We start from the raw sequence: 27249 nt of genomic DNA, 5'->3' as shown, positions 1-27249 counted from the left end.
CGGACATGAATAAAGGCTTGATTCAGGGTTACAAAAATGCAGCCCACAAAGGTACTTAATGCATAGTGATCAGTTACAGTTAATATTACAAGGAAACTGACAGTATGTGCAGCAGTTTACGACTGTACAAGAGAAAACATGTCATACAAAGAGCCTAGTTTTGATAGCTGCGTGAGAGTCAATCTGATGGAGTTCCGATGGGAGAGAGTTCCAGAAGGTAGCAGCCCTATTTGGGAAGCTCGTGCCACGTGCCCACACTGTGTGTGTGATGGGTGCCGTTATTCTGTTGGCGTACGCTGCTCTTGATGGTCTGGAGGTGGTGTGGAGGACAATTCTGTGGACTAGGTGGGGGGGGGGCAACCTGTGAAGGCATTTGTGCATCAAGGCAAGTGTTTGAAAACAATTCTTTCCTTGAGGGGAAGCCAGTGGACCTTTTTCCTGACTTCAGAAATGTGGTATTTTCATGATATGCCCGTAGCGGCTCTCAGGGTGTTATTTTGAGCAAGTTGGAGTTTGGCCAAGTTCTTTCGAGAGGTCCCTAAAAAGAGCGCATTGCAGTAGCCAATCCTAGAGCCAACGATTGCCCTTGCAATGGTGAGGCAGTTCTCCTGTGTGAGGAAGGGTCTGGCTGCATTAAGAAGTTTGGAATGGTACGCTTAGGCAGACGCTACAGCATTAACCTGTCTGTTAATCGGGGCAGGTTTGGACAAACGCTTTGGCACGCTAATTCCACCATGGTACCATGTCACCAGCATTGTCCAGATGGTACACATTTCCAGTCTCAGCACTGGGTCTCAGCCATGACCGTCTTATGGCCCCCTGCATGTTTCTGGTTACAGAGACCTCTCTGAGAATGAGCTTGCTCCAGAGGCTGCCATGCTGTACTTGATGTACCTTCTGCAAGTCTCGAGCAAGGTCTCACAGGATGTCCTGCAGGGGTCCCTTAGAAACCACTTGCTAACATTGGCTGCAGTTAACAGTCACAAATGTGGCTATAAAGGACAGAGTTGCTCACATGGATATTCCTACGTTGAGCGAATTGTGCGCCCCTGCAAAGGCGATGTAGTACATTAACCTTGTGGAGCTATTGGGTATCAGGCTGGCCCTATTTGTTGTTCTTCAATCTGTATGTGGCAAGATTATGGCAGACTACAATGTGGTGTGACAAATTAAGGCTATTCGTCCCTTCTCCCCGGGGGGATGCCCCTTTTGAGGCTAGGGAGGCGTGCCCGCTCTGCAAGACTCTTCCTAGCGGCCTGGGCAAGTGGAACCTCACTGGGAGAGACTCTGGACAAGTGGGGCCTCACTGGAAGAGACTCCCTCCCCCACAACCCCCCTAGGGGACAAGGACTCCCGTTCCTGTGAGGAACTTCCTAGACCACATACCATAGTAGCAAATATGGGACTATATACTAGGAAGAATATTGTAACCTTTGCATCTTTGGCTGAAGTCGATGCTAAAATAAGCCAACCCGAAAAAGAAGTCTCTTTAAGATGAGACGTGTACTTAACAACGATGAGCGGAATACCAAAGACTAGGAGAGAGTATTCTGACCAGGTTAAGCCCCCTGAAGTGCGCACACCTTTGAGAGGTAGACCTGAGATGAACCGGAAAGCCTGCAACTTTCGAGGCAGCACAGAACACCAGTCTAACATGCCAAAGGCCTGCCGTATCAAAAAACTGAGAAACCGCTGTGAATCAGGAGAGCGGAATTCTGCAACAGGTGGTGGCAGGACCACATCCATATTGTGGTGGGCAGGACACCCAACGAACCGCGCTGAGAGCATCATAGAAGCTCAAACAGCTTTGTAATGTCAGCACCCACATACAAAAGAAGCCAGAAGGGAAGGAGACTGGCGAAACCGAGGAACGAGAAGGCAAACACTGAAGAGGAATACCCGAGCAAAGGCCATGCCCTGCAGCGTTCCCCTGCAAACAGAAGCAGTGGGGAGAAATGGAGAAGAAGGCTGGCGGGACAACATTACATGGAGAGCGAAACCCGTCACAGTCATGACGTAATATTGAAGACAAAACTGTTTAACCGGAAGTGTGCCAAGCAAATAAAGAGAAGAACGATTAACTCTGTGTGGGAAGTAGATAAAGGCTACAAACAAAGATCAGCGAAAGGGAAATTACACTAGGAGTTCAAAAGTGAAGGGGTGGAGAAAGTATAGGATCAAATACTGTAATAACGGAGAGGAGATGAGACTATAAAGTGAACAAGATAGTTACAGGAAGAGAACCCAGGGGAGGGGGGATTACCAAATTGGATCAAACCACATCCAAGGTAAGAAAACCTGGAGTAACAGATTGAGAGGTCTTCAAGTTTAGACAAGAATGTGAGAAAGTATCACAAGGAAAGTTGTTACAGACACATCACTAAAGGGAGTACGAGATCCAAGAATATTGTGGAACTGCTACAAGAATTAATTGAGGAGATATCCAGAGATTATATAGAAGAATGTGTTCGGAATCGAATACAAAGAGAGACCTTGATATAAAGAGACTATTGGAAGATAACATAATACAGGGGAATTGAGCCATACCCCTGGCCTCGTTTAAGTTGATTATATTAGTAGTAGGGTCAGGTAGAATTAAATTTGGACTGAAGCCATTCCTTCCGGACAACAGATGAGCACCTTCAGTTCCTTTTAGCTAGGCAGGCAACCACTCTAGCAATAAGGAAAGATAAGCTTTCTTATAAGTTAATCAAAAGGAAGTTAGAATGTCCTCAATGTATCCGACTTCTTCTTCCAACCCACCACATTCATTGATTCAATATGGGAAGTGGTGTGGGATCTCTGTTCTGTGCAGGGAAACCAAGCAGCTGCAGTTCTGGGCTCTGGAGAACATCTTGCTGTCCGCAGCCTATCTGGCAAGAATGGAGAACTTTATCACTAACGCTCTGTGTAGTCATTGGTTGCTCTCCCATGAATGGGAACCGTCAGGAAATTCTGGAGGAGACCTACACCGCTGGAAACCCTTTCGAGTGAAACTCTGCCTCCAGTGTCAACAGGAAGTTCAAGTTTGTATTTCAATTCAAGAGCAGGGGAGAAGATATGCACTTTCCTTAATATTGTTGAGAGGAGGGCAGGTAGACCTTCAGGAGGATTTGACCTTGGTTGAGAAGGTCTTTTGGTTTTGTGGCCTGATGCTGGCTGGGAGAGGTTGCTTTTCAGGGCACTGGGCGCTTGTGACGAATTCTATGATGTCTTCCCTTCTCCCTGAGGGGAGACCCTTTCCATGAGGCCAGGGAGGTGAGACAGCTGCTGGATAGTCTTCCTGGGGTGGTTCTCAGTGGGAGGATCTCACGGGGAGGGATTCTTCCTCTGGGATTCAGAGAGGACATCATGGGCCAACGTGGTATTCCCAATGCTCACCCACCCCTTTAATACCTTCTCCCTTACCTTCCTGTAGTCTTACAAACTTCCCAATGTACTCATGTAAAACCTCCAATATCTATAGTACTGGGATGAGGGAGAACAGTTTTAACAATACTGAATATCTGTACCAGGTACTGTGATGAAGAAGCGGCAATGAGCCCAGAACAGCTGTTCTGAGAACTGGGTTGAACACTAGTTGTCAGACCTCAAGCAGCTTAAATATGGAAGAAGGACTAACCGACTTGTCAGTCCCTCCCCTGAGGCTCCACGGACGAGGTCCCAGCACCACAGACAGCAGGACTGGAAGAGATCCTGCCGTGCAGAACGTGGATGGTGACAATCCGGCACTCCTACCTGCTCTGCCGAGGACCGGCAGACCGAGAAAAGCAGGAGAAGGAAGTCCACGCGCGGGAGAATGCTGCATGACGCTGATGACGAGAGACGTGCAAGCCTGCTCTGAGAAAGTGTGGCGGAGCTGTCTGAGGCAGCGCAAGCAGAGAAGGAGGGTGCAGAAAAGCTGTCAGGAGACTTGGAGAAGCCTGGGACCGATTCCACGGATCAGGAGCCCGACACCAAGGTACAGGGCTGCCTGGGTCTGTGAAGGGGTCTGGGACCCAAACACGAGAAAGCATATTGAAGGGGTCTGGGACCTGAATACAAGAAAGCATATTAAAGGGGTGTGGGACCCGAATGCGAGAAACCAAATTGAAGAGGTCTGGGACCCAAGCATGAGTAGGGGTATGGGACACAAGCACGAGAAACCCTATCGGAGGGGGCTAGGGACCCAAGCAAGAGAAACCATATTAAGGGGTCAGGGACCCGATTAAGAGAAACCAAAGTGAAGGGTTCTGGGACCCTAGCGGTACCTGGCAGGGAGTATACCAAGACTACCCACTGAGCCACTGAAAGAGAATCCTGAGAAAGGCAATGGGAAGGAGACTCCCCCCCCCCCCCCACACACCTTGCCAGTCAGTCTTCTGGCCCCAGAAGTGACGAGTACGGTTTACTTTAGTTCTAAGTGTAAGGGACATCAGTAGGGTTCTGACACAGGACAGTGGACTTTTTAGTTAGACACTCTTGACAGTTCCTTAGTATTTTGTTGAGGCAGAGAAAGCCCTTTTAGAGATGGGTAGGTTTCCTTCTTCTTTTCTTTCATTAATAAACATCTTTGCCTAAAAGGATGCCACCTGTGTCTAGCTCCTCCTTTCTCCACACCCTTACAGCACTCTACTATGGGAATATTGGCCTGTGGCTGTGCAGGGGTGGTTATTCCGCTAAGGGAGATGGCATTCCTTTCTGGTTTGCTTGCAGCACGTTTTGTCGACTGGTGGGGTACTTGGTGCAGTTCAGGCTGTGTCGCAAGGGTAAATAATGTACAGCTGGGAGGGGGCGGCAGTTGTAGGGCCTGTTTAATAGGATTTTGTTTCTTTTTTGGTCTGCTTAAGGCACACTGGGGACGGCTTAATGGCTGCACCAAGAACGGGGAGCATGCTCGGGATTGTCAGGACAGTGTTTTGTGTAATTTATCAGGGCTAATGGTGGTGGTGATAGATGGCACGAACCCACGCCCTGCTGCTTCACTAATTTTGTCCTGCAGTACTGCATGGTTTAGCTGGAGCTCCTAATTGCTTTGGATCACAGGTGCTATGTCTGAAACCTGAGGGTATTCTCACTCCTGCTCCCCTGGCATCCTCTACGAAGGTGGCCAGGGAAAGGCCGTCACTTTTTAGGGAAGATCACCTGGGTGGAGGGTCTTTGGGGAATGAGAGTGGGATTCTTTCAGGCGAGACATGGTATCCCCCTTATCATAATGTCAACCAATCTAGCCCTCCTCCGACCTTTATGGGTTATTGTAGGTCAATCCCCTTCTTTCCTCTCTTGGGACACACTCATCACTCTGGTACTGAGATGAGGAAAGAGAGAGTGAAGGGTAATGAACACCACACATTCTACCCACTCTAGTACTGAGATGAGGAAGAAGCAACTAAGAGTAATGAACAGCACTCACTTTCACCACTTAGGTACTCGGATGAAGATGCATGAAAGGTATGAAGGTCAGGCATGGCCTCTTAATCAGAGTCGGGCAAAATTGAATAATGGAATGCACCAGCAGCCCATTGAAGGACCACATGTGTATAAAAAGCCAAAAGAACACACTTGGGGACTATTGGTGGATGGTGAACCTGATGGTATACCCTAACTTTTTCACACGTATGATGACAGGTCTGTCATTTTATTCATTTATCTTTTTTGAGTTACCTTGTGTGTAACTATAAACAACTTGCCCTCCAACCATTCTATCTAGTCCTTCATGTGGTGTCTGACCCTAGATTGCGCGGGTGTGCCACTTACCTAGGGTTAGGGGATAGATGAGAAGAGACTTCCACTAACTCTTTCTGGCAATTCAGTATTTAGTCAACTCCTAATGAGATAAAAAGCTTTATCTATGGGTCTTGGAAACAATAAAACCCTAGAGTGTGCTGCGGGTTGTGCAGGTGAATCCCTTTCTCGTTTATTCTTTTTCCCTGTACACACCCTTTTATAGATTTAAACAGTTATTCTAACCCTGGTTCAAGATTAAACACATATGATTGTGCATAGTCCCAATTTCAATATGGTTAATCTCAAGTGTTTCTCTACAAAGTGATGTAGTCCCATTTGGTCTGGCCTATTGGTTTCAGTGGGTTGGGTGCCGACACAAAAGAGCAAAGAGGCTCAGCTCCAGCTGATCACTGCACCCCAGTTGCAGTTTCTGCCATCTCAGACACTAGTAGATGCCTCTTCTGATGTGCTGGGTAGCTAGTTCCCCCACATGTACCTTGTTTTGTACTTGGCGATATCTATGCTGTGGTGCCGTGTGCTCACGTCTAACTCTCTATAAAAGGCCAAGAATTGCAGGAGTAAGAGAGAGAGAGACCTGGGGAACTTGGATGAAGATTTTGAAGCCCAGGGAATCTGGAGTCAGCCATGGTGGAACCCAAAACGAGATACTGGCAAACATCCCCAAACTAAGGGAAGCCTCCCTTATGAAGAAGGAAGCTTCCCGCATGAAGTGAGAGCAAATGTAGCTGCAGTGACGAACAAACACCAAGAATGCTGCTCCCGGCCTTGCAGAGGCACTGAGCTCACTGACGCCGACCAAACTGTCCCTACGTGAGCAGGGCTTGCAGTAGCTGAAGTAGGGCCATAGAGAACTGCCACAAGAAGACACTTACAACCGGTGAGTGCTGGGAAAGCTACCGAGAGAGCGGGGCGCTCCGGGCAGCCTACACAGGTTGCAAACAGCGTTGAGGGAATAAATACTGGCATTACAAGTGGAACAGTGAAGATAAATGAAGGAGCAAAAGGCGGCTGGCACGAAAAAGCATAAACTGCTAACATTGAATACCGAATTGAATGGAACTAAGAAAGCTGTTAATATTGAATTTCAAACTGAATAAAAACAGCAAAATTACTAATATTGTAGACCAAATTGAATAAAAAGAGCAACACTACTAATATTCAATACCGAATTGAATGAAAGCAGCAAATCTGCTAATATTAAGTTGATGTTTAATGATGTACTGAAAGAAAATAAGAAACTAAAAGTGAATGAAAATCTCGAACTGCAGAGTTGAAATCAAGTCCGAGCAACTGTTTGGCTTTGAAGCTGCGTTTGATAAACCACTTGTTCAATGAACATTTGAACTGCTCAGAGGGAACTCAAGATTCCTAGTTGCGTGACCTGTAATGGGTGGATCCTGTGGTCCAACTACTGTGCCCAAACCGGAGAACCCCCAATTGACCTGCTACAAAGAGAATTGAAGGGTACTGGTTGCGTAAACTGTAATGGGTGGACCGTGTGTTCCCACAAACTGCGCCAAGACCAGAGAACCCCTATATGCTAACGAGGAAATCTGCTGTTGTGTCAAGGGGAAGACTACTATTGATGCATGTAAGGCTTGGGGAAGGGAGCACTAAGCTGTGAAGAAAAGTAGGAACTGAGCTCAAAGACAAAGCTTCAAGATCCTTCTTTTAATTACATCTTTTGACATTGAACTTGGGGAAGAGAACCCCGAGACGTGCTACCAAAAAAACTGTATTGAACTTGGGGAAGGGTATCCTGACATCTAAAAGTGTGGAACCGTATAACCTTAAATCCTACAGAAGGTGACTTTAACATTGTGGTGAACGTTTTGATATTTAAAGAGAAGCTGAAGATTAAGCTTGAGCTGGAAATAGCTCAAAACGTTACTTTTCGAACACGGTTTAGTTTATGGTTAACATCCCATTGTTTTGATGTTAGTTATGAGGGTCAGCATAGGTTTTGAGTTTAACTTACTGACCCAGTAGGGAAATCCCACCTTAGTATAAGGCCGTTTAAGTTAATAAAAGTGTTTTCGTTACATTGAATCTATTGTCTGTCTCCTTCCATGATGCCAACCTCGCAGCTCCTATTTCATTTTAGGATACATGTGACAAGGTTGATTCAGTCAGCATGTTCTGCTTCGAGTCTGGTATGGATGTGAAAGCACACTGCTTTCCTTCAGAACCCTTTTCGGCCTTCAGGTTGTGTACCTATCAAATCATATTGTGGCAAATGAATCCCATATTTTCTTTACTCTTTTTCAAAGGCTCCCTGGTTAACGTAAGACAATATAAGTTTTCTTTAATATTTCCTTGTATATACATCCTCTGTTTTAGACGTCAGGACTACGATTCTGCTGAAGACTTCTGGTGTTATTTCTGATTCCTAATCTATGTCTTTTGTGTGAGATGCTTGAGGGTGGTCAGTTAGGCTATATTGAGGGCTAGCACTACCACTTGCATGCAGACTTTTCACTTTTTTCGCCTCTCTTCTATAGGGGTCTTGAGAGGTACATTATCTCAGGCTACTTCTACATTCCCCTGCACAGCATCCATACTAACTGGAACTCTACAACTAATGCATATGTTTTTCTTTTTCAGTGGAAATAGAATCCGATCATGACCAGAAGAAATAGAAATATTACGGTTTAAATATATACATTGATTATAAGGTTCCTGGGTTTTTTATTTCACACAAATGAGCTAGGTCTATTTGATCAAATGTACATCATCCTCTTTATAACATTTTTGGACAATGATTAACTAACATAATACTCCACAACGGAGAACAGTGAGATGCTTGTACATTTCTGATAGCCCACTCCCTTCCTTGAAGTCCTCTGCTTTTTTTCTCCCCTCTTTTTTCACCTCCATAGTTTATAGATCAGCAACACAAATATTCTGTACTCTTTGTCCTTGGCTTGTGGAGCCTACTTCTTTAGACCTCTAACCGAGTTTATCCAAGTGATGGGCTGTTCAAACATGCTCTTGCTATACTTGGGGTAGCCCGAGAACATCTCAAGCCACTCGCACATCAGACAATACATTTATAATGTACTATTTGCTGTTCCTTTCATGTTCTCCCCACATCCGAATGTCTCTTCCGTTCCTCTTAGCACTCTTTGTTTCTTCCTGTATTTCTTTACATTTTCCTTCGCCCTTTTTTGCCATCTCTTCCAGCAGACCAAAGTCTGTTTGAACCTGGAGCGGGGTCACAATATGGCCAAAATAGGTCTTGCAAGGGTAGGCTTATAGAAACCATTATGGTGTTGATTTGGTGCAATGTTAAAGCTCATTAGTTAATGTATTGCTCTATTTAACAGGAACAGCTGCGTTTGTTGCAATGTGTGGGAGTGCCCAGAGGATTCCCAGCAAAGCAACTCTGTCGAGCAATGCTTGCATTTACCAATACTCCTTAAATTCGGTCTGTGCCATACTAGTCATGTACTCTTTTGGATACAATTTTCAAAAACAACTTAAAAAAAGATTTTTACACATATATTTTTATTACATTACACACACATTTGTGGCTCTATGTCTGACAAGGTCCTGGATTTGCTCATTTTGGCAAGAAGGCCGGCTAGCATGTCAGTCTGGATGACATGCCTTTCATGTGGTGAGGAGTAAGCCCCAGGCTCTGTCATCTTACCTAATTTTCTCCAAGGGAAAGTTGACTTGGTGGGTGATGTTTCTTCCCAAGGACCTCATAAGATCAATCATCATGTCTTTTTTTTTCTCTCTCCCTCTGAGACATCCAACTATGATGGATGAGAGAGATTTCATCATGTGGGCCCCTCGAGGGCTGTTCGTTACTATGTGTCTCGGATGAGGAATGTTGGAAAAGGACTATCTCTCTGCTTTGGGGGGAGGAACAGGGTTGTAGCCAAATAGATCCAACCTCAGTCCAGGTGGACAGTCCCTTGCATTTTTGCAAGTTAAGCTCTTGCCCACAAGGATGTCCCTTTTGGCCTGAGGATATTTTCTACAAGTGGCCTATTAGCAAGACTGGTCTTCCAGCTGTGAACATCGATCCGATATCGCCACTTCCCTGCACTTGTTCCGCAAAAATGACTGCATGTACCAATGGGATTCTTTCTGAGGTCAGGACACCTGCCTTATTCATGTGGCCCTCCAGATTTTCCTGGTGTCGTTGATGGTCCTTCACTCATACCTTCTCACTATTCTGTACTGCTTGGGAGTATTTCTAAGATGAAGAATCTGTGGGAGAAAGGAATCTATTAGAAGACCAAATTATTTACCTTTGTTAATGTTTATTCTGATGGATTAGTCTTTCCTTTCACAGATTCCCTTCTTCTTCACAACCTAAATCTCTTGAGGAATGCACATACCTTATTGCAGTTCTATTGCACTTCTGTGGTTCGTCAGCCTCAGAGTGTGCGGAAAGATGGGTGGAAGTAGAGTCCTGTTGGGCAGCCAGCTTTATACATACACACACCACCCCTGGCATTGCATCTGGAGTCATGGGCACTAAAGACAGAGTAAAGCTGACACGAGGCTGCACTGCAACCCCAGGTGAATGGAAAAAGGTTCCCCAGCTAGATTTGTGTCTGGAGACGATTTCCAAGATGAGGCATCTGTGAGGGGGCTGGGGGAGTACCATTGCTTCAGAAAGAACATTACCGAAAGTATTGTGTTCCTCCACTCAATGGACCCTTCTATGTGTGGTGTTTTTGACAGGATGTACACTTTAGGGATTGATGGAAATGGGTTGCGTGCAGCAGAACAGGGACTGACATATAATCCCTGATGTAATTTGGGCCCTTTTTAACACACATACATGGGACATTCACCCTCTGGTAGTGCTCAAACACATCTGCAACTGAAAGGATGCATATAAAGCAATACCAGAATTTAAAGCTTGTTCCCATAAGCAGGGGGAAGTGGACCGAGTGAGGCAGAGAGGCTGAAACCCGCCCGTTCAATAGAACCTAGATTTCAAAATATTAATTCTGTTACCTTTTGCATAGTGTGGAGGGTTAGAAGGAGAACGCAGCACTTTTAGGACATGTTCCAAATGTTTTTATTTAAAGAATAAGGCCTAACTTTCCCTATCACTATGAGATATTTGTTACTTATATATCTAACTAGGGTGCTTGTCCGTAGTCCGTGAATGTCCAAATGAATAACTCTGCTGTCCAAACTAATCTAACTGACCCTACCACTATTTAAGATCAGGAGCATGGCTCCCTTCTCCTGAGGATACTCCTTGTATCAGTCTTTGGATTTCCTAATCGTAGGTAATATTTAGATAGTCTCTAGTTACTTTCTGTAACAGTCCATGCAATTCTTCCATAAGACTGTTTTATACTTTCTTTGATCCTTTTTTAGAGGACTTGGAACAACCTGGAAACATACACTTTTTCTGTAGTTCTGGTCTTCTGTACAATTGTGGTTCACCTTACTCTGACATTCTCTGACTTGTATATTGTTTACTTTTGGTAGTCTCTCTGAACTTCAATTCATAAGACTCTTTTTCTCTTAGGTTCCTCTCGTCCTATCTTGAACAGCTTGTCTGCTTTTCCTCTTGATAGGGTATTGATATCCAATTTCTCTTGTTCTCCCTCTCAAGGATTTCTATGAGCTTCTTTCTCACAACAATATAATTCCTAAATGTTTCTCTGTAATTCCATTCATAATGCTCCTTGTCTCCTTTGTTCCCTTTGTTCTGTACTGAAGGTTTGGGTACTTTCCCCTTTTCCCAGGCTAGTGATATCCAAGGTTGCTTTCACTCCCTCTCGGGGACTTCAATGATTCTCCTTCTTACATAAAAGCAATTTAAATTAATCAGTTTTGTATTCAACTTTTCGTTACTTGTACTGGGATGACTTTCTTGAACTGTATAACGATTCCCTTTTGGTCTTCCTGTTATCTCTGTTACCTTCAACATAGAGGAAAGTTTCCAGGCCTGTCTGGGAGCTTCTCTCGCACTCCTCGTTGCTGTCGCCATCGTCCTCTTCCTGGGATTATCTCTCTTGCTGGGCCCCGGTGTTACTTCGGGTAACCGGTTAGGTTGCCGCTTCATTCTCTTGATGGTATCGGCATAGGTTTGTGGGCTGCCTGCCCACAACTTATCCTTTGTGGTCACGCCATCACCTCTTTTTGGGCTCCCTCCTTGCTGCTTCTTGCACCTGGGATAGGCTGTGTGTCTGGCGTCTTTCCCCTTCTGTTCAGCACTTCACAGCTCACATCTGTTCCACCACCTTCAGGTGTTACACAGGAAGGGCGCTTCCCTTGCCTGTGTATGTGTTTCTCTCTGTTCGTTGTTTGCAGGTACTAGTTATTCAACATACTCGTCTCAGTTGATTGGAGACTTGCATATAAAGGGACACATTCTCTTTCTTCTTGATAATGGTATGGATTGACTTTTTCAAGTCCTTGGTATTTTAGAGAGTCCCATGTATGACATTATGTGTAATGGTTTTGGGAGTTCCTCACAGTAACGAGAGTCCTTGTCCCCTAAGGGGTAGTCTCTCCCGGTACGGTCCCAGTTGCCTCGACCCCTAGGGAGGGAGTTGCAGAGTGGGCTCATTTCCCTATTCTCACGGGTGTCTGGGAAGGTGGCTCCCCCTTGGGGAGAAGGGAAACATTCTCTCAATTCATCACAAAAGGAATGGGTTCAAACCTCTGGACTGCAATTGGATATAGCGTGACCCATCTTGCGTGATATTACTAAAACCGACTTGTCACTATGTTGGGGGGGGGGGGGCGGCTATAGTTTGGAATTCACTCTGGACATTCAATTGGAAAATTGTGCATTCACATGCACAAAATCTTTTTCCTTTTAATGCTGGTAGAGTAATCAAGTATACAGTGAGATCACCTAGAGGGATATACATTTCAATTTACATGGGGGAATTTAGAGGGCTATCTTAATACATCTGCTTCATAAGCTTTCTGCTGCGTGACTGGAAAAGTTAAGAAAACTCCCTTTCAAAAATTGCTGCAGAGTAAGAGTGTTGTAAGCTTTGTCCTTATTTCACTTGTTTATCACTAGGTATAGCCAACACTGTGTTGTCTGCCTAAGCAATGTTGCTATATTTGCATTCCACTGTACCATTGACGAAATTATAGAATGTTGACTTCTGCACGTCTACTGTTTTCCAAGTGACCATTCCCATCATTGTTTTCTTTCGTGTAGTGGGCCAGATGGACAATGTGTCTCCCGGACAGATCATTGATGAAACCATTCGTCCTGTTAGTATTCCAAGGAAAGAAAAGGAATTCCAGGGAATGTTGGAGTATAAGAAGGAAGATGAGCCAAAGCTGATCAAAAATCTAATCTTGGGCAAGTATTGGATGCAAAGGTTTGTATTGTTCATCTGTTGGGGCAAGGTCTTTCACCACATATGGCGGGATTCAGGAGCATGCTACACGCATGGGACTTCAGCATTATTAGGTGTTGTTCCTTACTTTGTAAACATACATGATTTAGTTTCTGAAGGACAAAAGCAGTGCACTCAGCAGAGACATCAAAAGCACCCGACGACAAAGAGGTTTGAGTACTGCAAGTGTACAGAAGGAGGAGACTGATACACAGGTGGCATAGTGATTGCTATATTCTATTATTTGAGATGGAAATAAAGAGAAAACCTACCTCTCCTTTTATCTATGATGGGTTTTCCTCCTCCACTAAAGTGCTAATGGGTCTGTCGTGATGTCTTTGTAACTTAATGAGTCCACTGTCCTGTGTCAGTGTCCACATACCTGTCCCTTAAACTTATAACTGAACTCCACTGTTGAGGGTCCAGAACGAGACAAGCCTCCTTCTGATTCAAGAAGACCCACTTTTCCTTGGGTATTATAGACCGTAAGGGACGGCAATAAGTTTGGAAACACAACAGTGGACACTTTATTGGGCATCCTGACAGTCCTTAATCTTTTTCTTGAGGTAGAGAGCCGGATAGGTTTTCCTTTTTCTTTTAAAAATATGCCACCACTGTGTTTGACTCTTCTGCACCCTTACAGTACAAATAGGTACCTACTTCACTTAATGCAATCCCTAAACACAGTGGGCCTCATTACATGTTTGGTGGTATCCTGCTAGTAAATCTTGCAGGATACCACCAAATGTAATTAGTTACCGGCACCTGGTCTGCCGGCATCACTGGCATATTACAGGTGCCGGTAAGTGCAGAGTTCTATAGGACTCTCTGTGGGGTCAGGGGGCTCCGGTATTACTGGCACTGGTAATACTGTCCGTTTTTAATGGTGGGATGCCGGAATTACCTCCAACTCCGAGATGGAGTAATTCAGGCCACCCCACCACCAAACTTGGAGTATGCCGGTGCGTAATCGTACTAGTAAACGGAATTACCGGCACATTAATTCCACATTGGCATACTTGTAACGAGGCCAGTGTCACCAATTACGATTAATTAGCATTTACATTGACCAAAAAAATTAATTATTTGAATCGGTTTTGTGTACAAAAAAGAACGAATCACATTGGCCCTCATTACGACCTTGGCGGAGAACCATGGTGCTATTAGCACCATGGTCCATGGCGCTAAGTTGCCAACTCCGCCATGGTGGTTGGCGGACTTACCGCCCCATTCCGACCTTGGCGGGGCGGTAAGTCCCCAATCCCCATTTACCCTTCCCCATTCCCATTTTTGCCCCATAGGGCATAATGGGAGTGGGGAAGGCGTTAATTACGCCACCGTAAATTACGGTGGCGTAATTAACAACAAGGTCCCTTAGCGCCATGGATTTTAACACCTGCTAAAAGCAGGTGTTAAATCCGCCATGGCGCTAAGGGAACTCGTACTCAGGCGGTAAGGGTCGGCGATGTTTACGCCGGCGTAAACCCCTTACCGCCTGGGTCGTAATGAGGGCCATTGTGTTCAAAAACGCATCCGGAGTACAATGGAAGTCAAAAAATGTGTTATTTAGATAATCTGGTAAAGCTGTTTGGCTTGCCACTACATTAGTGTTTTTATTAAAGGGCAGTGGCATTGTAATGTAGACTTATTGCAGTGTTCCATTACCCTAACCAGCACCACCACATCCCCAATATTTTCACGCCGTTTTCCCAACCGCCTAGTATATTGTGAACTTCCTTTGATATTGTAAAACTGTTTAGAGTAGGAATAGGAGTTTGGTCTGGACAATAGTGGAGATTTGTGAAATATCGTTGAGCATTGGAAAGAAGCGGAGGTATGTAGAGGCATTGAGGAGCTTTTTTTTGTTGCTGAGGTTACTAGGTCGTGGTTTCTTTCCAGTTAAACATCCTTTTCCTCATCAATATTGCAAATGTGTTTCTTGCAGAATTAAAACCGAGGGGCGTCGCCGTGAACCTGATTCCAGGGTTACCAGCATACATCATGTTCATGTGTGTCCGCCATGCGGACTATCTGAATGATGATCAAAAAGTGCGCTCCTTACTGACGTCCTCTATTAACGGCATCAAGAAAGTATTGAAGGTAAGTCACTGCCTTATTGTGAACGGGTTACTTGACACGTATAGAGCTAGTCTGGAGTTCACTACTCTGGCGCTATGGATTTAAAGCATAAGCTGGTCAATATCCGCCTGATCCTAAACTCTGGAGGTTCTTTTTCAGTGCTATTCCTTTTATCAACCTTGTACAGCTCATGGCTACCTGCCTGTCCACGTAGGATAGGGAAAGTGGGGCAGGAACGCTGTTGTCGATCCTCCTTTTTTCGACTTTGAAAAAACAAATGTTATGCCTTTAAGACATCCACTAGATGGCGCACTATGCAAAGCATGTGAAGGTTCAGAAAGATGATTACTGATGAGCAATATGATTTACCTGATTTTCACGAAGCTGAACTGTTCGAGGGAGAAAAGAAAACCGAAAGTTAGTTTACCGAAAAATATTTTTTTCTCTCGCCTGAACACTTTAAACTATCCCCTTGCTCCCCCGCCCCCTTACTCACCTGTGGGCTGCACACCTCCCTGTGTGCCACGTCTCCAAAATCCCTCTGCAAGCTCCATTCACTTGCGTGTATGGGAACCGGTGCTGCAGGTCCCGCTTTTCTTTATTTCTTTTTTTACTTTGAGACAGGAGCAGAGGACATCCCCGCAACCCTAGCTCCCATTACAGTGAAGAAGGGTGCAGGGGGATACCCCCGCTGCCCTTCTGCACTGTAATGGTTTGTATGGCCTATTTGTTCGAAATTTTTAGGCTGTAAGAGATTTTCGTACAGCCTAAATTCGGTCAAATATGCCACACGTTTTTCTTTCTTTTTGGGTGTTACCGAGTAATATTTGTGATCTGACTTTTACATTCATTATCCTCTATCAGTTGAATTCGAATTTTTCAAAAGAGACTTCCGTTTACTCAAATGAATGTAGTGGAATTCTATCAAGTGACCTCTCGTCTCCCTTGGTCATTGTAAATGGTGCGAAGGAGTAGGCGGTGGGCGCTGTAATGTGCGGCCAGAGAAAGACCTGTTCCTGCAACTCCATTGGAGTACTTCGATTCTCCTGCATGTGAGTGCATTCCCTGAAATAAATCGGTCCCTAGAGAAAATTGACCTCAAGCCCCTAATTAAGTGCCCCGTGGCGGAAAAATCAGCGAAATCAGTCATCTCTGGTCTGAGATTTTGAAAAGGATGGTTGCAACCATCCTGGCTGAAGCTTCATTCGCATTAAATCGTGTGGATGGTTTACGAGGTGTGGGGTGCCGGAACGCAAAGGAGGGAACAAGCGCCTGAAGAGTGCCAGTGAAATGACTGCCCATTCCCGCTGAGGATAGATATGACTGGAAGTAAGGAGAAGACAAGCTTACATGTAACCAAAGCAGCCCAAAGGGTTTCCTCTTGGAATTACTGTCATTTCTATTCTGCTGTTGTGAATGCAAGACCCTTCCTTGAGATCAATATGTTGAGAGAGTGAACAGGTCACACAGATAATTTGCATACATGGATAAAAACAGGTAAGGATGATCCTCAGAAAGGCCACTAATATTGCATGCAAAGAAGAACAGATGAGATACTTCATACACCAGTATGCAATATGCGATACACTGGTATGCAGATAATACACGGTTGTACACAAAAGTCAAGGGTCCACTGGATATCACTCACCCTCACTTATGCCTTGAATGAAACCTTTCAAATTATGAATGATAAGTGCCTACTTAATGCTTAACACCATAAAGGCCAGATTTGTACTCCTGCGCCACCACACCAAGCAGGAACCCGATCAAAAGTAGCTGGAGGAAATGTGTTTGGACGAGTTCAAACCTTACCCACTCTGGCTTCATCGTGGATAGCAATCTATCCTTCCAACAAGTGGCAAATAAACAGCTCAAACTGGTTGGTATCAGATGTACTCCGCATGATCACATCCTTCCTCCTGCCCCATTTCTGAACAGTGGTGGCCTAATGCTCTTGCTTGTCCATGGGGGTTCTTCTTGCTGCTCACCTGGCAACACGCCATGGATTGCCTGCTCACCGGCTCTAGAAAACGTGACCAGGTCATCTCCACAAATTACACTGACTCTCCATCCCAGCAAGGGTCTTGTTCAAAACCATGTTTCTCACCTGATAGGCAACCACAAACTGTGCGCTGGGCTACCTAACGGACAAACGAAAAACATTGGGTGGCACTTAGTGATCTTGCAGCAAGATCATCTCCATTCTGAAAACTACACTTGCTTGCAAGGAGAAAACGATGAAACTATTCTTCTCCTGTTATGCTCTGATCCTCTTGAACTCCATCCCAGTAGAATTCTGTACTGCTCCAGTGTCCTTCAGCTTAGGAACGAACTGAAGCCCTGGCTTGTCCAACAAAACCCTGATGTAGCCTAGATTCTGACTATCTTGTGTAGTCTTCCCATCCATACATTGTACTCTGATAATTATCACTAATATTAACTTATTAAATTCTTGCTACCAATGCTTTGCTCTATGGCCTATACAGCAGGATAGCTTTGCACTATAAAAATATATTCTAATAATAATGACTGCAGCACAGGCCACTCACCGTTTTCGGACTTAAATGACTGCTATTGTCAGCAGAAATGAAGTGACCTGTACTGGTTCAGGCACATACTGCGGTCAGCGCTAAGGATAGCATGGCCATTCAGAAAGGTGTGAAATTGATTATATTGCAGCATGTCGGAAAGAAAGCCACATAATCCCCACAAATTATTTAAACCCTGGTATGCACAATCTATTGAGGGAAGACATATAAAGGGAAGTAGAGGCCAAGTCGTGGAGAGAACAGATCGACGATGGAGAGAGTTGCAAGCCCAGTGGGAAGAAAACACAATAACTTGGCTGACGTAGAATACATTTGAGGAATATTAACAATGGCCATTTTGTACAATATTGATAGTTGAAATGCTGGCGATTGCATTAAAGATTCGTCATTAGGGATAAAGTATTATGTATTTGCTTGCTTAACGTATAAGTGAACAGAGGGAATTGGCTTCTTCTGTCCCAAAGTTCCCCAGCAGTTAATCAGCAACTGTGAAGGTGCAGAAGGAGACTGACAAGGAGGGGTCATGCTGTGGCTATAAACTTTTAGTGTGTAACTCAAGACAACCTATCCCTCCCTACTTTTAAGGGGTTTGCCCTGCCTCAACCTAGGAAAACTTTAGTGAGCTGTAAGAATGTCAGTCAAAAATAAATGTTCTCCGTCCTCAGTCAGAAACCCACTAATCTAACCCTAACACTATAAACGTAAGTGAGGTTTGTGTTTCCTTCACCAGGAGAATGACTCCCTTCTCTTGGCTGCTTGTCTTATAGTAGAAGTAATTCCTTCAGTGTCCCTTCAGAAGGGACCAGGGGAATGACTCTCTTCTGCTGGTCCTTCTATGAAAGTTCTCCACAGTGGTCTTTTAGCATGCATGCAGAAAACCTGGATTAATCTCTTTAACTCCTTCCAGGAAATAGAAAAACTCATAGCCTTATTTGGCTTCCATTGAACACTCTGATGATGGATATCTTTTCCAGGGTTCTCTATAATCTTGTTTGTGTAGGTCTCTATACTGGTTTCTGTATCATAATGAAGGAATTGTTTCCCAAAGTTCTTGGCCTTTCCAATGACGTTGGTTGGGCCACAGCAACGAGGGAGACGACTCCCAATGCCCTCTGTTTTAACAGAGGTATTTGGTGAATCACTCTGATGAGGAAGATTTCTCCTGTTCACCTCTCCATAGGCAGCCGTATTGCGCTGCCCACTGCAACGAGGGGGATGACCCGCGATGCACTCTGCTTGGGCAGTGTATTTTATTGACAACTGCAACGAGGGAGTTGACTCCTGATGCACTCTGAGTTGGGCTTCTTCCTGGATCCCATCCAGTCTTCCCGCCACGGCTCCGGTTCTTAACTGGGTTGTTAGGGGGGGGGGGGAGTTTTCCTAAAGTCCACTTGAAGTAAGACTTCATAAATCTATCCCAATGGCAAACAGGATCCCAACTCTCAGTATAAGCATGTACTACTCAATGAACCTTGATAGAGTGGCAGAGCAGTCAGGCTTATTCTAGGAGGAAGATGTGAGCTGTAGGTATTTACACTCAACCCAATTAGTACGTAGTCCAAAGAAACACTTACACCAATAAACTTATATTAAAATACATATTTATTATATTTACACAAGGAATGTTTTAAAATACTTAGATCACTTAACCAGAGCACATAGGATTACTTATCAATACTTTTCAAAGGCCACTGTTTAGTTGGTAGTTGCTTGCGGTACAATTTGACAGTTCTATCGTATTATCGGTATGACCGTGCACTTCCGTTAAGAGAAAGATATACAGTAATTGTATTTAGTTAGCAAAACCACATAAGACAGTCTTTTAGGAAGGAAAAGTGTTGGTTAGTCATACAGTAGCAGAGCTTAAGGATTTAGAGGCAGTTTCTGAACAAACGAAAGCTTAAAAGTCTGATCCCTAACGTTATGCAAAAGTCAGTTCAGAGAGGGCTCAGTCTTACGAAGCAGCAGAACAGCAAATGTTCCTGTGGATACTTTGTCTCTAGATAAGAATACTAGAAGACTTAACACAAAGTTAAAGAACCTGTTAAAGGACTCACTAAAGGGACACAAGCCGACATCTTGAGTCTGAGGTAAGAGTGGACACAACTTCACGCACTCGCAAACTCTTGGTTAAAGCTAAGCAATACCTTTTCACCCCAGAGTACCTTAGGTTATAAGAAATGCTCATGGTTGGATTCTCCTCTGTGCCACCGCGACGGACCCAATCTCCTGATTCCTCGGTATGCTGGCGAAAGGAAGGACTCTGAATGGGTTGTCTCAGCAGCAGTCTAATAGAGGACCTCTGGCAAAGATTTCGTCATCTTTTCGGGTCAGTCTGTGGTTTTGGCGCTTTTTTCTCAGCACCAACAAAGGACGCGATTCGCCCTGTCGATCTTCTACGATTCCTGGAGTCCTGTATTTTGGTGAGGGAACTTGGATGAGTCAGATCGTGTCACTGGAGGTTCACCTGAAGCTCGCCAAAGATTTGGACAGATTCGACCTCGGCAAGACGTTTCACTACAAATGAGTCGGAGGTGTGAGAAACCAGAGGGTGTCTCACTTACTAGTCCCTGGGATCTGTCGTCCAGGTGGTCAGGACACGGCCATCGTTGTTGGCTCCAGTTCCTTGGGGTGGACCAGTGGGGGAGGATCACCTTAGCGAGGGGTCTTTAGGGATTGGAAGTGGGACACAGAGGGTTGAGATGCGGTATCCCCTTCCATGTAACACCTTTTCCCCATCCGACCCTGTAGGATATTTATCAGCTGAATCCCCTCTACCCCCCTTTCCCACACAAACACTGTCTTACACTGTAACAGACAATGGACTGACACCAGAGCCATTTACCTAACGTGTCCCAACACACAGGTCATGCAGAGTTGGGCAATTGACAATAAACACACACACCTGACAGCCTTTTACCTTCCCCACAGGGATCAAAGGCAGAGCACAAAAGCACGCTTGGAGCAAGGCCGAATGCACGAGGAGACCGCTACACCAAACAGGCAGTTCAAAGGGAGAAGAAAGGCGGTGAGACCTGGAAGCACAATGAAGGGGAATTGCCATTGCCCTTTTCAACGCAGATTCGCAAAGCCTCCAGAAGGGAAAACGTAAGACCAGGAGTTGCAGCTGGCATTCGGCGCAACAGAGGGCTTATAGCGTAGGCAGAGAGGCAAGCTGGCTACCATGGTACTATCCTTGACTCCAGAGAACAAAGAACCTAATGGGTTCAGCACAGCTGGTGAGTCGAAGGAGACTGATAGCAAACCAAACTGTGTTGAACCCAAGGTTTAGAGTGGGAATATTGTTTGGAACGCAAGAACTCCGAAAGACAAAGAACTGTAGTGTTTATAATTGAACTATAAAGAAAGCCCAGTTGAGGTCCAGGTGCAGAGGGGTCCGGCGTCACATGGGTGCTCTTTTGAAAGACTCTGACCGGGACCTATTCTTTGAGCCTACAAGAACCAGAAGCCCTTGGAAAGGGTGGCATGAGGCGTCGAGGGTGGTCCTATAAGGGTTAGGTCAAATCCCTTATACAATCGAAAGTTTCTGACCCGTGACTAGAGGAAATCTAGGGAAAGGGAACCCAGCTTTATGTGAAGATTTTGAACTGTGTGATAAGGCCAGTGTGAACCTGACGGAGGGATGCAAACCTTGCTTTCTGGTGACAAGGAGCAATGCATGAACTCTTTTAAAATACATGAACTGTGTTAAAGAAAGGCCATAGTGAACCCGATGGAGGGAAGCCCAAATCGTGAGGAAGATCCGAGCCCGGCAGAGGGAGATCCTAAGGGCGAGAGGCAATCACCCAAGGTGCAACATCACTGAGAACTTTTGTTTATTTGATTATTTTGCATCAAGAGTCATGCACCCGTGAACATTGTGTCGACAAGAGAACCCGGTCGAGGGTTGTCTGCAGAAGGGAATTGTTTAGAAGAACATTTGACTCATACAGGCAATATTTGAAAGGCTGTAGTGAACCAGACGGAGGGTGGCCCAAGTTGCAAGAAGGATCTGAGCCCGATGGAGGGAGATCCTTGGGGCGAAGAGCAATCGCCCAAGGTACGAGAGTAGCGAAGTAACTTTTTGTTTATCCGTTTGTTTCTTTGAATCAGCCAGCCTTCTAAGGCAAAGACTTTTGCAAGAAGGAGACCTAGCCTCTCAAGGTTTTTGATATTGTTGAACTGAACTATGAACTTCGTGCTGACAAGGCCAAGGAGTGTGCTGTGCTCGAGAGTCCCACCTTGTCCCGTGCTTCAAACGTGGGGAAGGGAGACCCAGCCATACCATCTTGACTTATCATTTGGTGAACACTTTCTTTACTGATGAACATTATCCCACCCTCTTTTTGTAATTTAGTGGTAAGGATTGGCAATCGTTTTTTTAGTATAGGCCCTTTTTCGTTGACAAGACGCCACTAGGACTGCCTTATTTTTATTTGATGGTCGTAGCTTGCTCCCATCTTAGATTTAGTTTAGGTTAGGTGTTTATCTCGCCCATTTTATAAAATTCAATAAACACCCTTGAACTGTGATCACTTGTCTGTCTTTACTGTTGCCACCATCAGTTGCTTACATCGGTCTCCTGGTATTCACGGTCTGCAGCTCTGGAAAGGCAAAGCACCTCGGGAGATTGCTCAGATTATCGTTCGTCTCAGGGCTGGTTGGTCCCACCAGCCAAAGGGAAGGAGTCATCCTCTTCAGAGTTCCTCTGTCACTTGGAATACGGTGTCAGGGCAGCAGTGGTTGCTTCACAGTGATGCAAAGGGTTTGCAGGCACCTTGGGTCTTCTTCAGTTACTTCAAGTTCCAATGGTCGACTTGCCTTTCACCTCAGGAACCTTGCCTTTTATTCAGTTTCAACACACTCTTATACATAATGGGGTGGGCGGCTGTCCAATCAGGACAGCCACCCCCCCAGTGGGCACTGGTTCCATTCAGGCACTCAGGCAGACACAGAGCAGGGGAGTGAATAACTGCTCCCCCAGGTCCTGCCTGCCCAAACATACTGGAACCTAGGCAGGCATACCCAAGGGTTCCCACCAAAGGCAAAATACACACACTGACCACCCCCTCCCAGAATGGTAGAAAAAGGGCTAACAAAGAACAACCACGCTAGAAATGGTAAAAAAAGAAAGGAACCACCATTTTAGAACATAGGTGACCCTATTGTGCACAACAGAGATTGTGTAAAAAAATAAAGCTGTAGTATAGTTGGTAGAACATGATCACTGCCACCAGCCATAACTAGAGGGTTGTCTATGTGACTAAAAAGTCTCAGGAGCAGAGAGAAGGGGGGATACTGAATATCCCCTTGGCACATAAGCTGGTGTGTGCCAATCTCTCATACTAAAAAGTTTTAGGAGGGATACAAAGTATCCCTCTATCCTTAAGAACTGTATTTCGAAAAGATAAGGAAATGATCTCAAAGGAGAACCCAAAGAGTTCCCAGCAACACTGCCCATAAGGCATTGTGTGCTGAACAAGTAAAACACAGATGCCTTGAGAGATATAGAGGGAAGTAGACTCCATAGTAAAGGTAAAACGCAGAGAACAGAGTTCCAAATGTCAGAGCAAATAAGAATGAATGAGCGAAAAAAGACTCCAGTCATTTAGGATAGAAAGAAAAAGGTCCAGAAGTCCAGCAAAAAGTTCTGAGGGTCTCACTAGGAGAGGGGGTGAAGCATACAAATGATAGATCTCCTTAACGGGGGTCGCGGGGGCCTTTCCTCCTCCTCCTCTTCCTCTTTCCTTCTGGTGCGGCTCCGCGGCAGGCTATTGGTCTCGTTGTCATTTCTGGACTCGGCGGTCCACCTTTCTGCAGTTACACCACCACCACCAAGTGAGTCGGTTCCCAGGATGCTCCAGCAGCACCTATTCTTCTTCCCCTCCTGGAGAGACTGGTCTGCTTCAGTTGCAGTGTTCCAAGTTTGACCATCCCCGGGTCTCGTTCACGCACTTCTGCCTTCCGTGGTGAGATCTCCTTAGTCCGTTCTTGCTTTCTACTTTCTACTGTTGACTCCCCCTGTGTAACGTCAACACCATCTTGGATAGTCTCTTTGGCACTCTTCATGCCTCCAGTGAGCCATCTCGTTACAGTACTTGGCTGACTTTATATATGGCTATTCCATATGCCCCATGTTGTTCTTCGTCCCAGTATGTTTTACATTTGTCACAGTCATGGCTTTACAATAACACATGGTGCCACTCTCAATGGTGGGTGAAAAGGGTGACCATGAGGGTAGGGGGTAATGTGACAGTTTTAGGGAGGCTTTTCCCCAGGTGGATGTTCCTTTGCCCCGGAGGGAAGTCCCTCTCTGAGGTCCCCTGCATATTGCCACCGTTAGGGGGACTTTTGGGTAGCAGTATCACCTCCACAGCCTCAGATGAAAGGGCTCCCCTCTGGCCAGAAGTGATGAGTCCTGGTGGATCATCACACAACATATTAGTTATTTATCCCAGTACGAAATGTAGATTTGCTTTATTTAAAAGTCTCTATTTCTAGGACCTAGCAGGACAGGGACACCTCAGGTCTAGTTATTTGCCTTTGAAGAGCTTCAAACTTCAAAAAGGATTTGCCCTGCATAATGAGATGCACACTCGAGACACATTGAAGTAATTGTAAGCATTTATTACTTCGATCAGCTTCTCATCAAGTTACATAGTAAGCAGCCCCAACCTGCCATGTCATCAGTCTGCCTTCTTCCTTCAAATCATAACCGCTCTCTTCAACAACAGTACCCCCTTGTTCTATTCCAGAATGGAATGTATTATACTCTACAATCCATGGGCTACAAACATTCAAGGTAATATGGCAGAATAACATATTTACACATGTTTGTAATTGGAGAACAATGTATTTGCATATGTACCCATTTACCTGATACAACACACCCCCTTCCCTTCATGGGCATGGTATGCATAAGGACCTTCCCTTAATGTGCTTCCCTCATTCCACATGTTGCCAACCTATACTTACTCCATTTCTCACAATTGCTCAAAAGCACTGCATTTCCAAAATCTCTCACTACCTTTAGAGGGCTGGAATGCTCGATATATCCTTTCTGTACTCTCCTCTCCACTCTTTGCCTTCACCACTTCACCCTGTCACATCAAACACTCCCTTACTGAATTTTTTTAATTATACCTCCTTTTAGATTTTACTTGGTCACGCTCTCTTTTATCATCTCTTGAGGCACTAAGTTGCGGTCACCACCAAATTTCCTCATCCATCCTGGCTTCAAGGTAATCTCCTTCACAATGCCTCAAACTGGGAAAAATAATTTGACTTGATGGGGTGCAAGTCTATATGACCCTCTCCATCACGGCCCGTGACCAATCTCCACAAGTCACTATAGCATTTTGTATCGCTTCCATCAAACTCCAGTTGAATCGCTCCACAGTCGCATTTTCATTGGGATCATATAACGCTGTTGTGGTATGCACCACTCCATTCTCTTTTTAAATTCTTCCATTTCTCTAGATACAAATTGTGGGCCATTATCTGATACCAATTTCTTGAGAAAACCCTCCCTCCAAATACTCCTTCCAAAAAAAACGTACAACCTTGTGCGCACCTTTACTACGCATACATCCGGCCATGTGGACAATAAATCCATAACCACTATTACGTAATCGCTTTGTTATCCTCTTGCTGATATCGAGCCCAGAATATCTACAGCAACTACATCCCAGACAGAATTGGGTGGTTCAATCAGTCATTGGTGGCGTCCTGGCCACCAAAATCTTGTCACTATTTTAACAGCGCTTACATTGTTTAAAATAAATTCTCCACATCCCTCTACAATCCAGCCCACCACAAATCTTGCGGAATCAATCCCTTGGTCTTACACACACCCAAATGCACTTCATGGGCTATGCCAAGTACCACTCCCCTCATTCCTTCCGGTACCACCATTCTATCACCTTGGGTCAAAATCACTTTCTCGACACTCGGCTAATTTTTCACTCTTCTATATCCTTTTATTTCTTCTTTGGCGTCTTCCTTCAGCCACCCCTCCTGTGCATACTTTACAACCGTGGTATACACTTTGTCCCTCACACTGTTCTCTCCATTCTTTTTCATCTGCCACTGTGCAATTGGTGAACACTTCTCCATCCTCCTCACACCCTTTCCATTCCTCATCCTCCATTGCATTTCGGGGATAAGCATCTGCTATCACATTAACTTCACCCTTCACGTGTCTCACTTTCATATCCAGACCATGCAGCCCACTGATCCATCGAGCGATTCTCCTAGAGATGCCATCAAAACCTTTTTTTTTCTCGAAAAAACCCATGAGGTGTTTATGATCCGTAACCTGTACACATTTTCTCTCCCATAAAAACTGTTTACATTTTTTCACTCCCCCACACACAAGCCAACGCCTTCCGGTCTATGACGGAATATCTCCACTCTGCATCCTTCAGTACTCTTGACTCTTTAAGATGGGTGCCTGCATCAAACAACTTTTTACATCTTCAAACTCCCTTTCACAGTCCTCACCCCAAATATATTTTGCTCCTTTCCTCACCAACATTCTCATTGCTTTTGTTCTTTCTGCCAGGTTTTTAACCATTTACCATAATACTCCACGAGACCTAAAAATGAAGATAGCTCCTTCCTGTCTCTCGTTTGTTTCATCATTTTAATTGCCTATACCGTAGATATTTTGGGCTTTATTCCTTCAGCAGATTACTCATGGCCCAATTATTGTACATTTGTCACTCTGAACCTGCATTTTTCACTCTGAACCTGCATGTTTCCATTGATCTAGTCAAATTAGCTTGGTCCATACTCTCCAAAACATTTTTCAATCTTTCGTCATGTTCCTCTACGTCCCTTCTCCAAACTAAGATATCATCTTGTGATGTCATTTGTATCCTCTTCCACTAACTCCACTTTTCCTGGACTTTCGTATGACCATCACTTGACTTGGGAATCAGCCTGTGCGTCCCATGACAGCAGGTTCCCGCCTTTTGCTGTAACTCTCACCATCTCTTGAGCGTCACCTTCACCATGCTTGAAGTGCGCCCAGAACTCCCCTACTATGTCTATCAGAATGCCCCATAAGCATGGCAGGCCAGCAAATGATTTAGAAGCCTACTTGTAATTACTTTTGGGTTATAACAATTGTGACCTTTCTACCATTCCTTTCGCCTCTGTGAAGAAGGGAAAATGGGATGGAAATGTTGGCATGCACATCTCCATATCTGCAAGTGCCAACATGCACCACGGGACTGGCCTGGAGCTGCATGAGGGCCATCTGATGGCTATAGTAAATTTGAGGCTCTAGAAAGCCCTGCGAGCCCATGAAATCAGAGCGGGACATTTTGGCACAGCCAGTTCGGCACGGGCTGAAATTGGCACAGACGTTTCGCCGCAGGAGCTGGTTTGGAGCGGCTGGTTGGGCGCAATTTTAATCACTAGGGCTGCATGACTGAACATTGTAAACGTCCGCGCCAAATCGGTCCTTCAAATACAGCCCTTTTCACTATTTTCTCGACGTTCCTCTTGTATGCTTTCTTCTGGGGTGTTTTTTTTCGTGGATA

The 27249-nt window shown here is 45.0% G+C and overlaps 1 protein-coding gene across 1 annotated transcript in view; it reads left to right on the top strand.

Annotated features, from left to right (window-relative positions):
- MYO5A (myosin VA) overlaps positions 1-27249 on the top strand; it is a 937291-nt gene that overhangs the window by 838145 nt on the left and 71897 nt on the right. The window contains exons 35-36 of the mRNA XM_069624847.1: positions 12890-13036; positions 15019-15173. Coding sequence (XP_069480948.1) covers positions 12890-13036; positions 15019-15173 — 302 coding nt within the window. The remainder of the gene's footprint in view (positions 1-12889; positions 13037-15018; positions 15174-27249) is intronic.

Source organism: Ambystoma mexicanum, chromosome 11, assembly GCF_040938575.1.
Source record: "Ambystoma mexicanum isolate Mex_15411 chromosome 11, UKY_AmexF1_1, whole genome shotgun sequence".
NCBI lineage: Eukaryota > Metazoa > Chordata > Amphibia > Caudata > Ambystomatidae > Ambystoma > Ambystoma mexicanum.
This window is presented reverse-complemented; position numbering and strand designations above follow the sequence as displayed.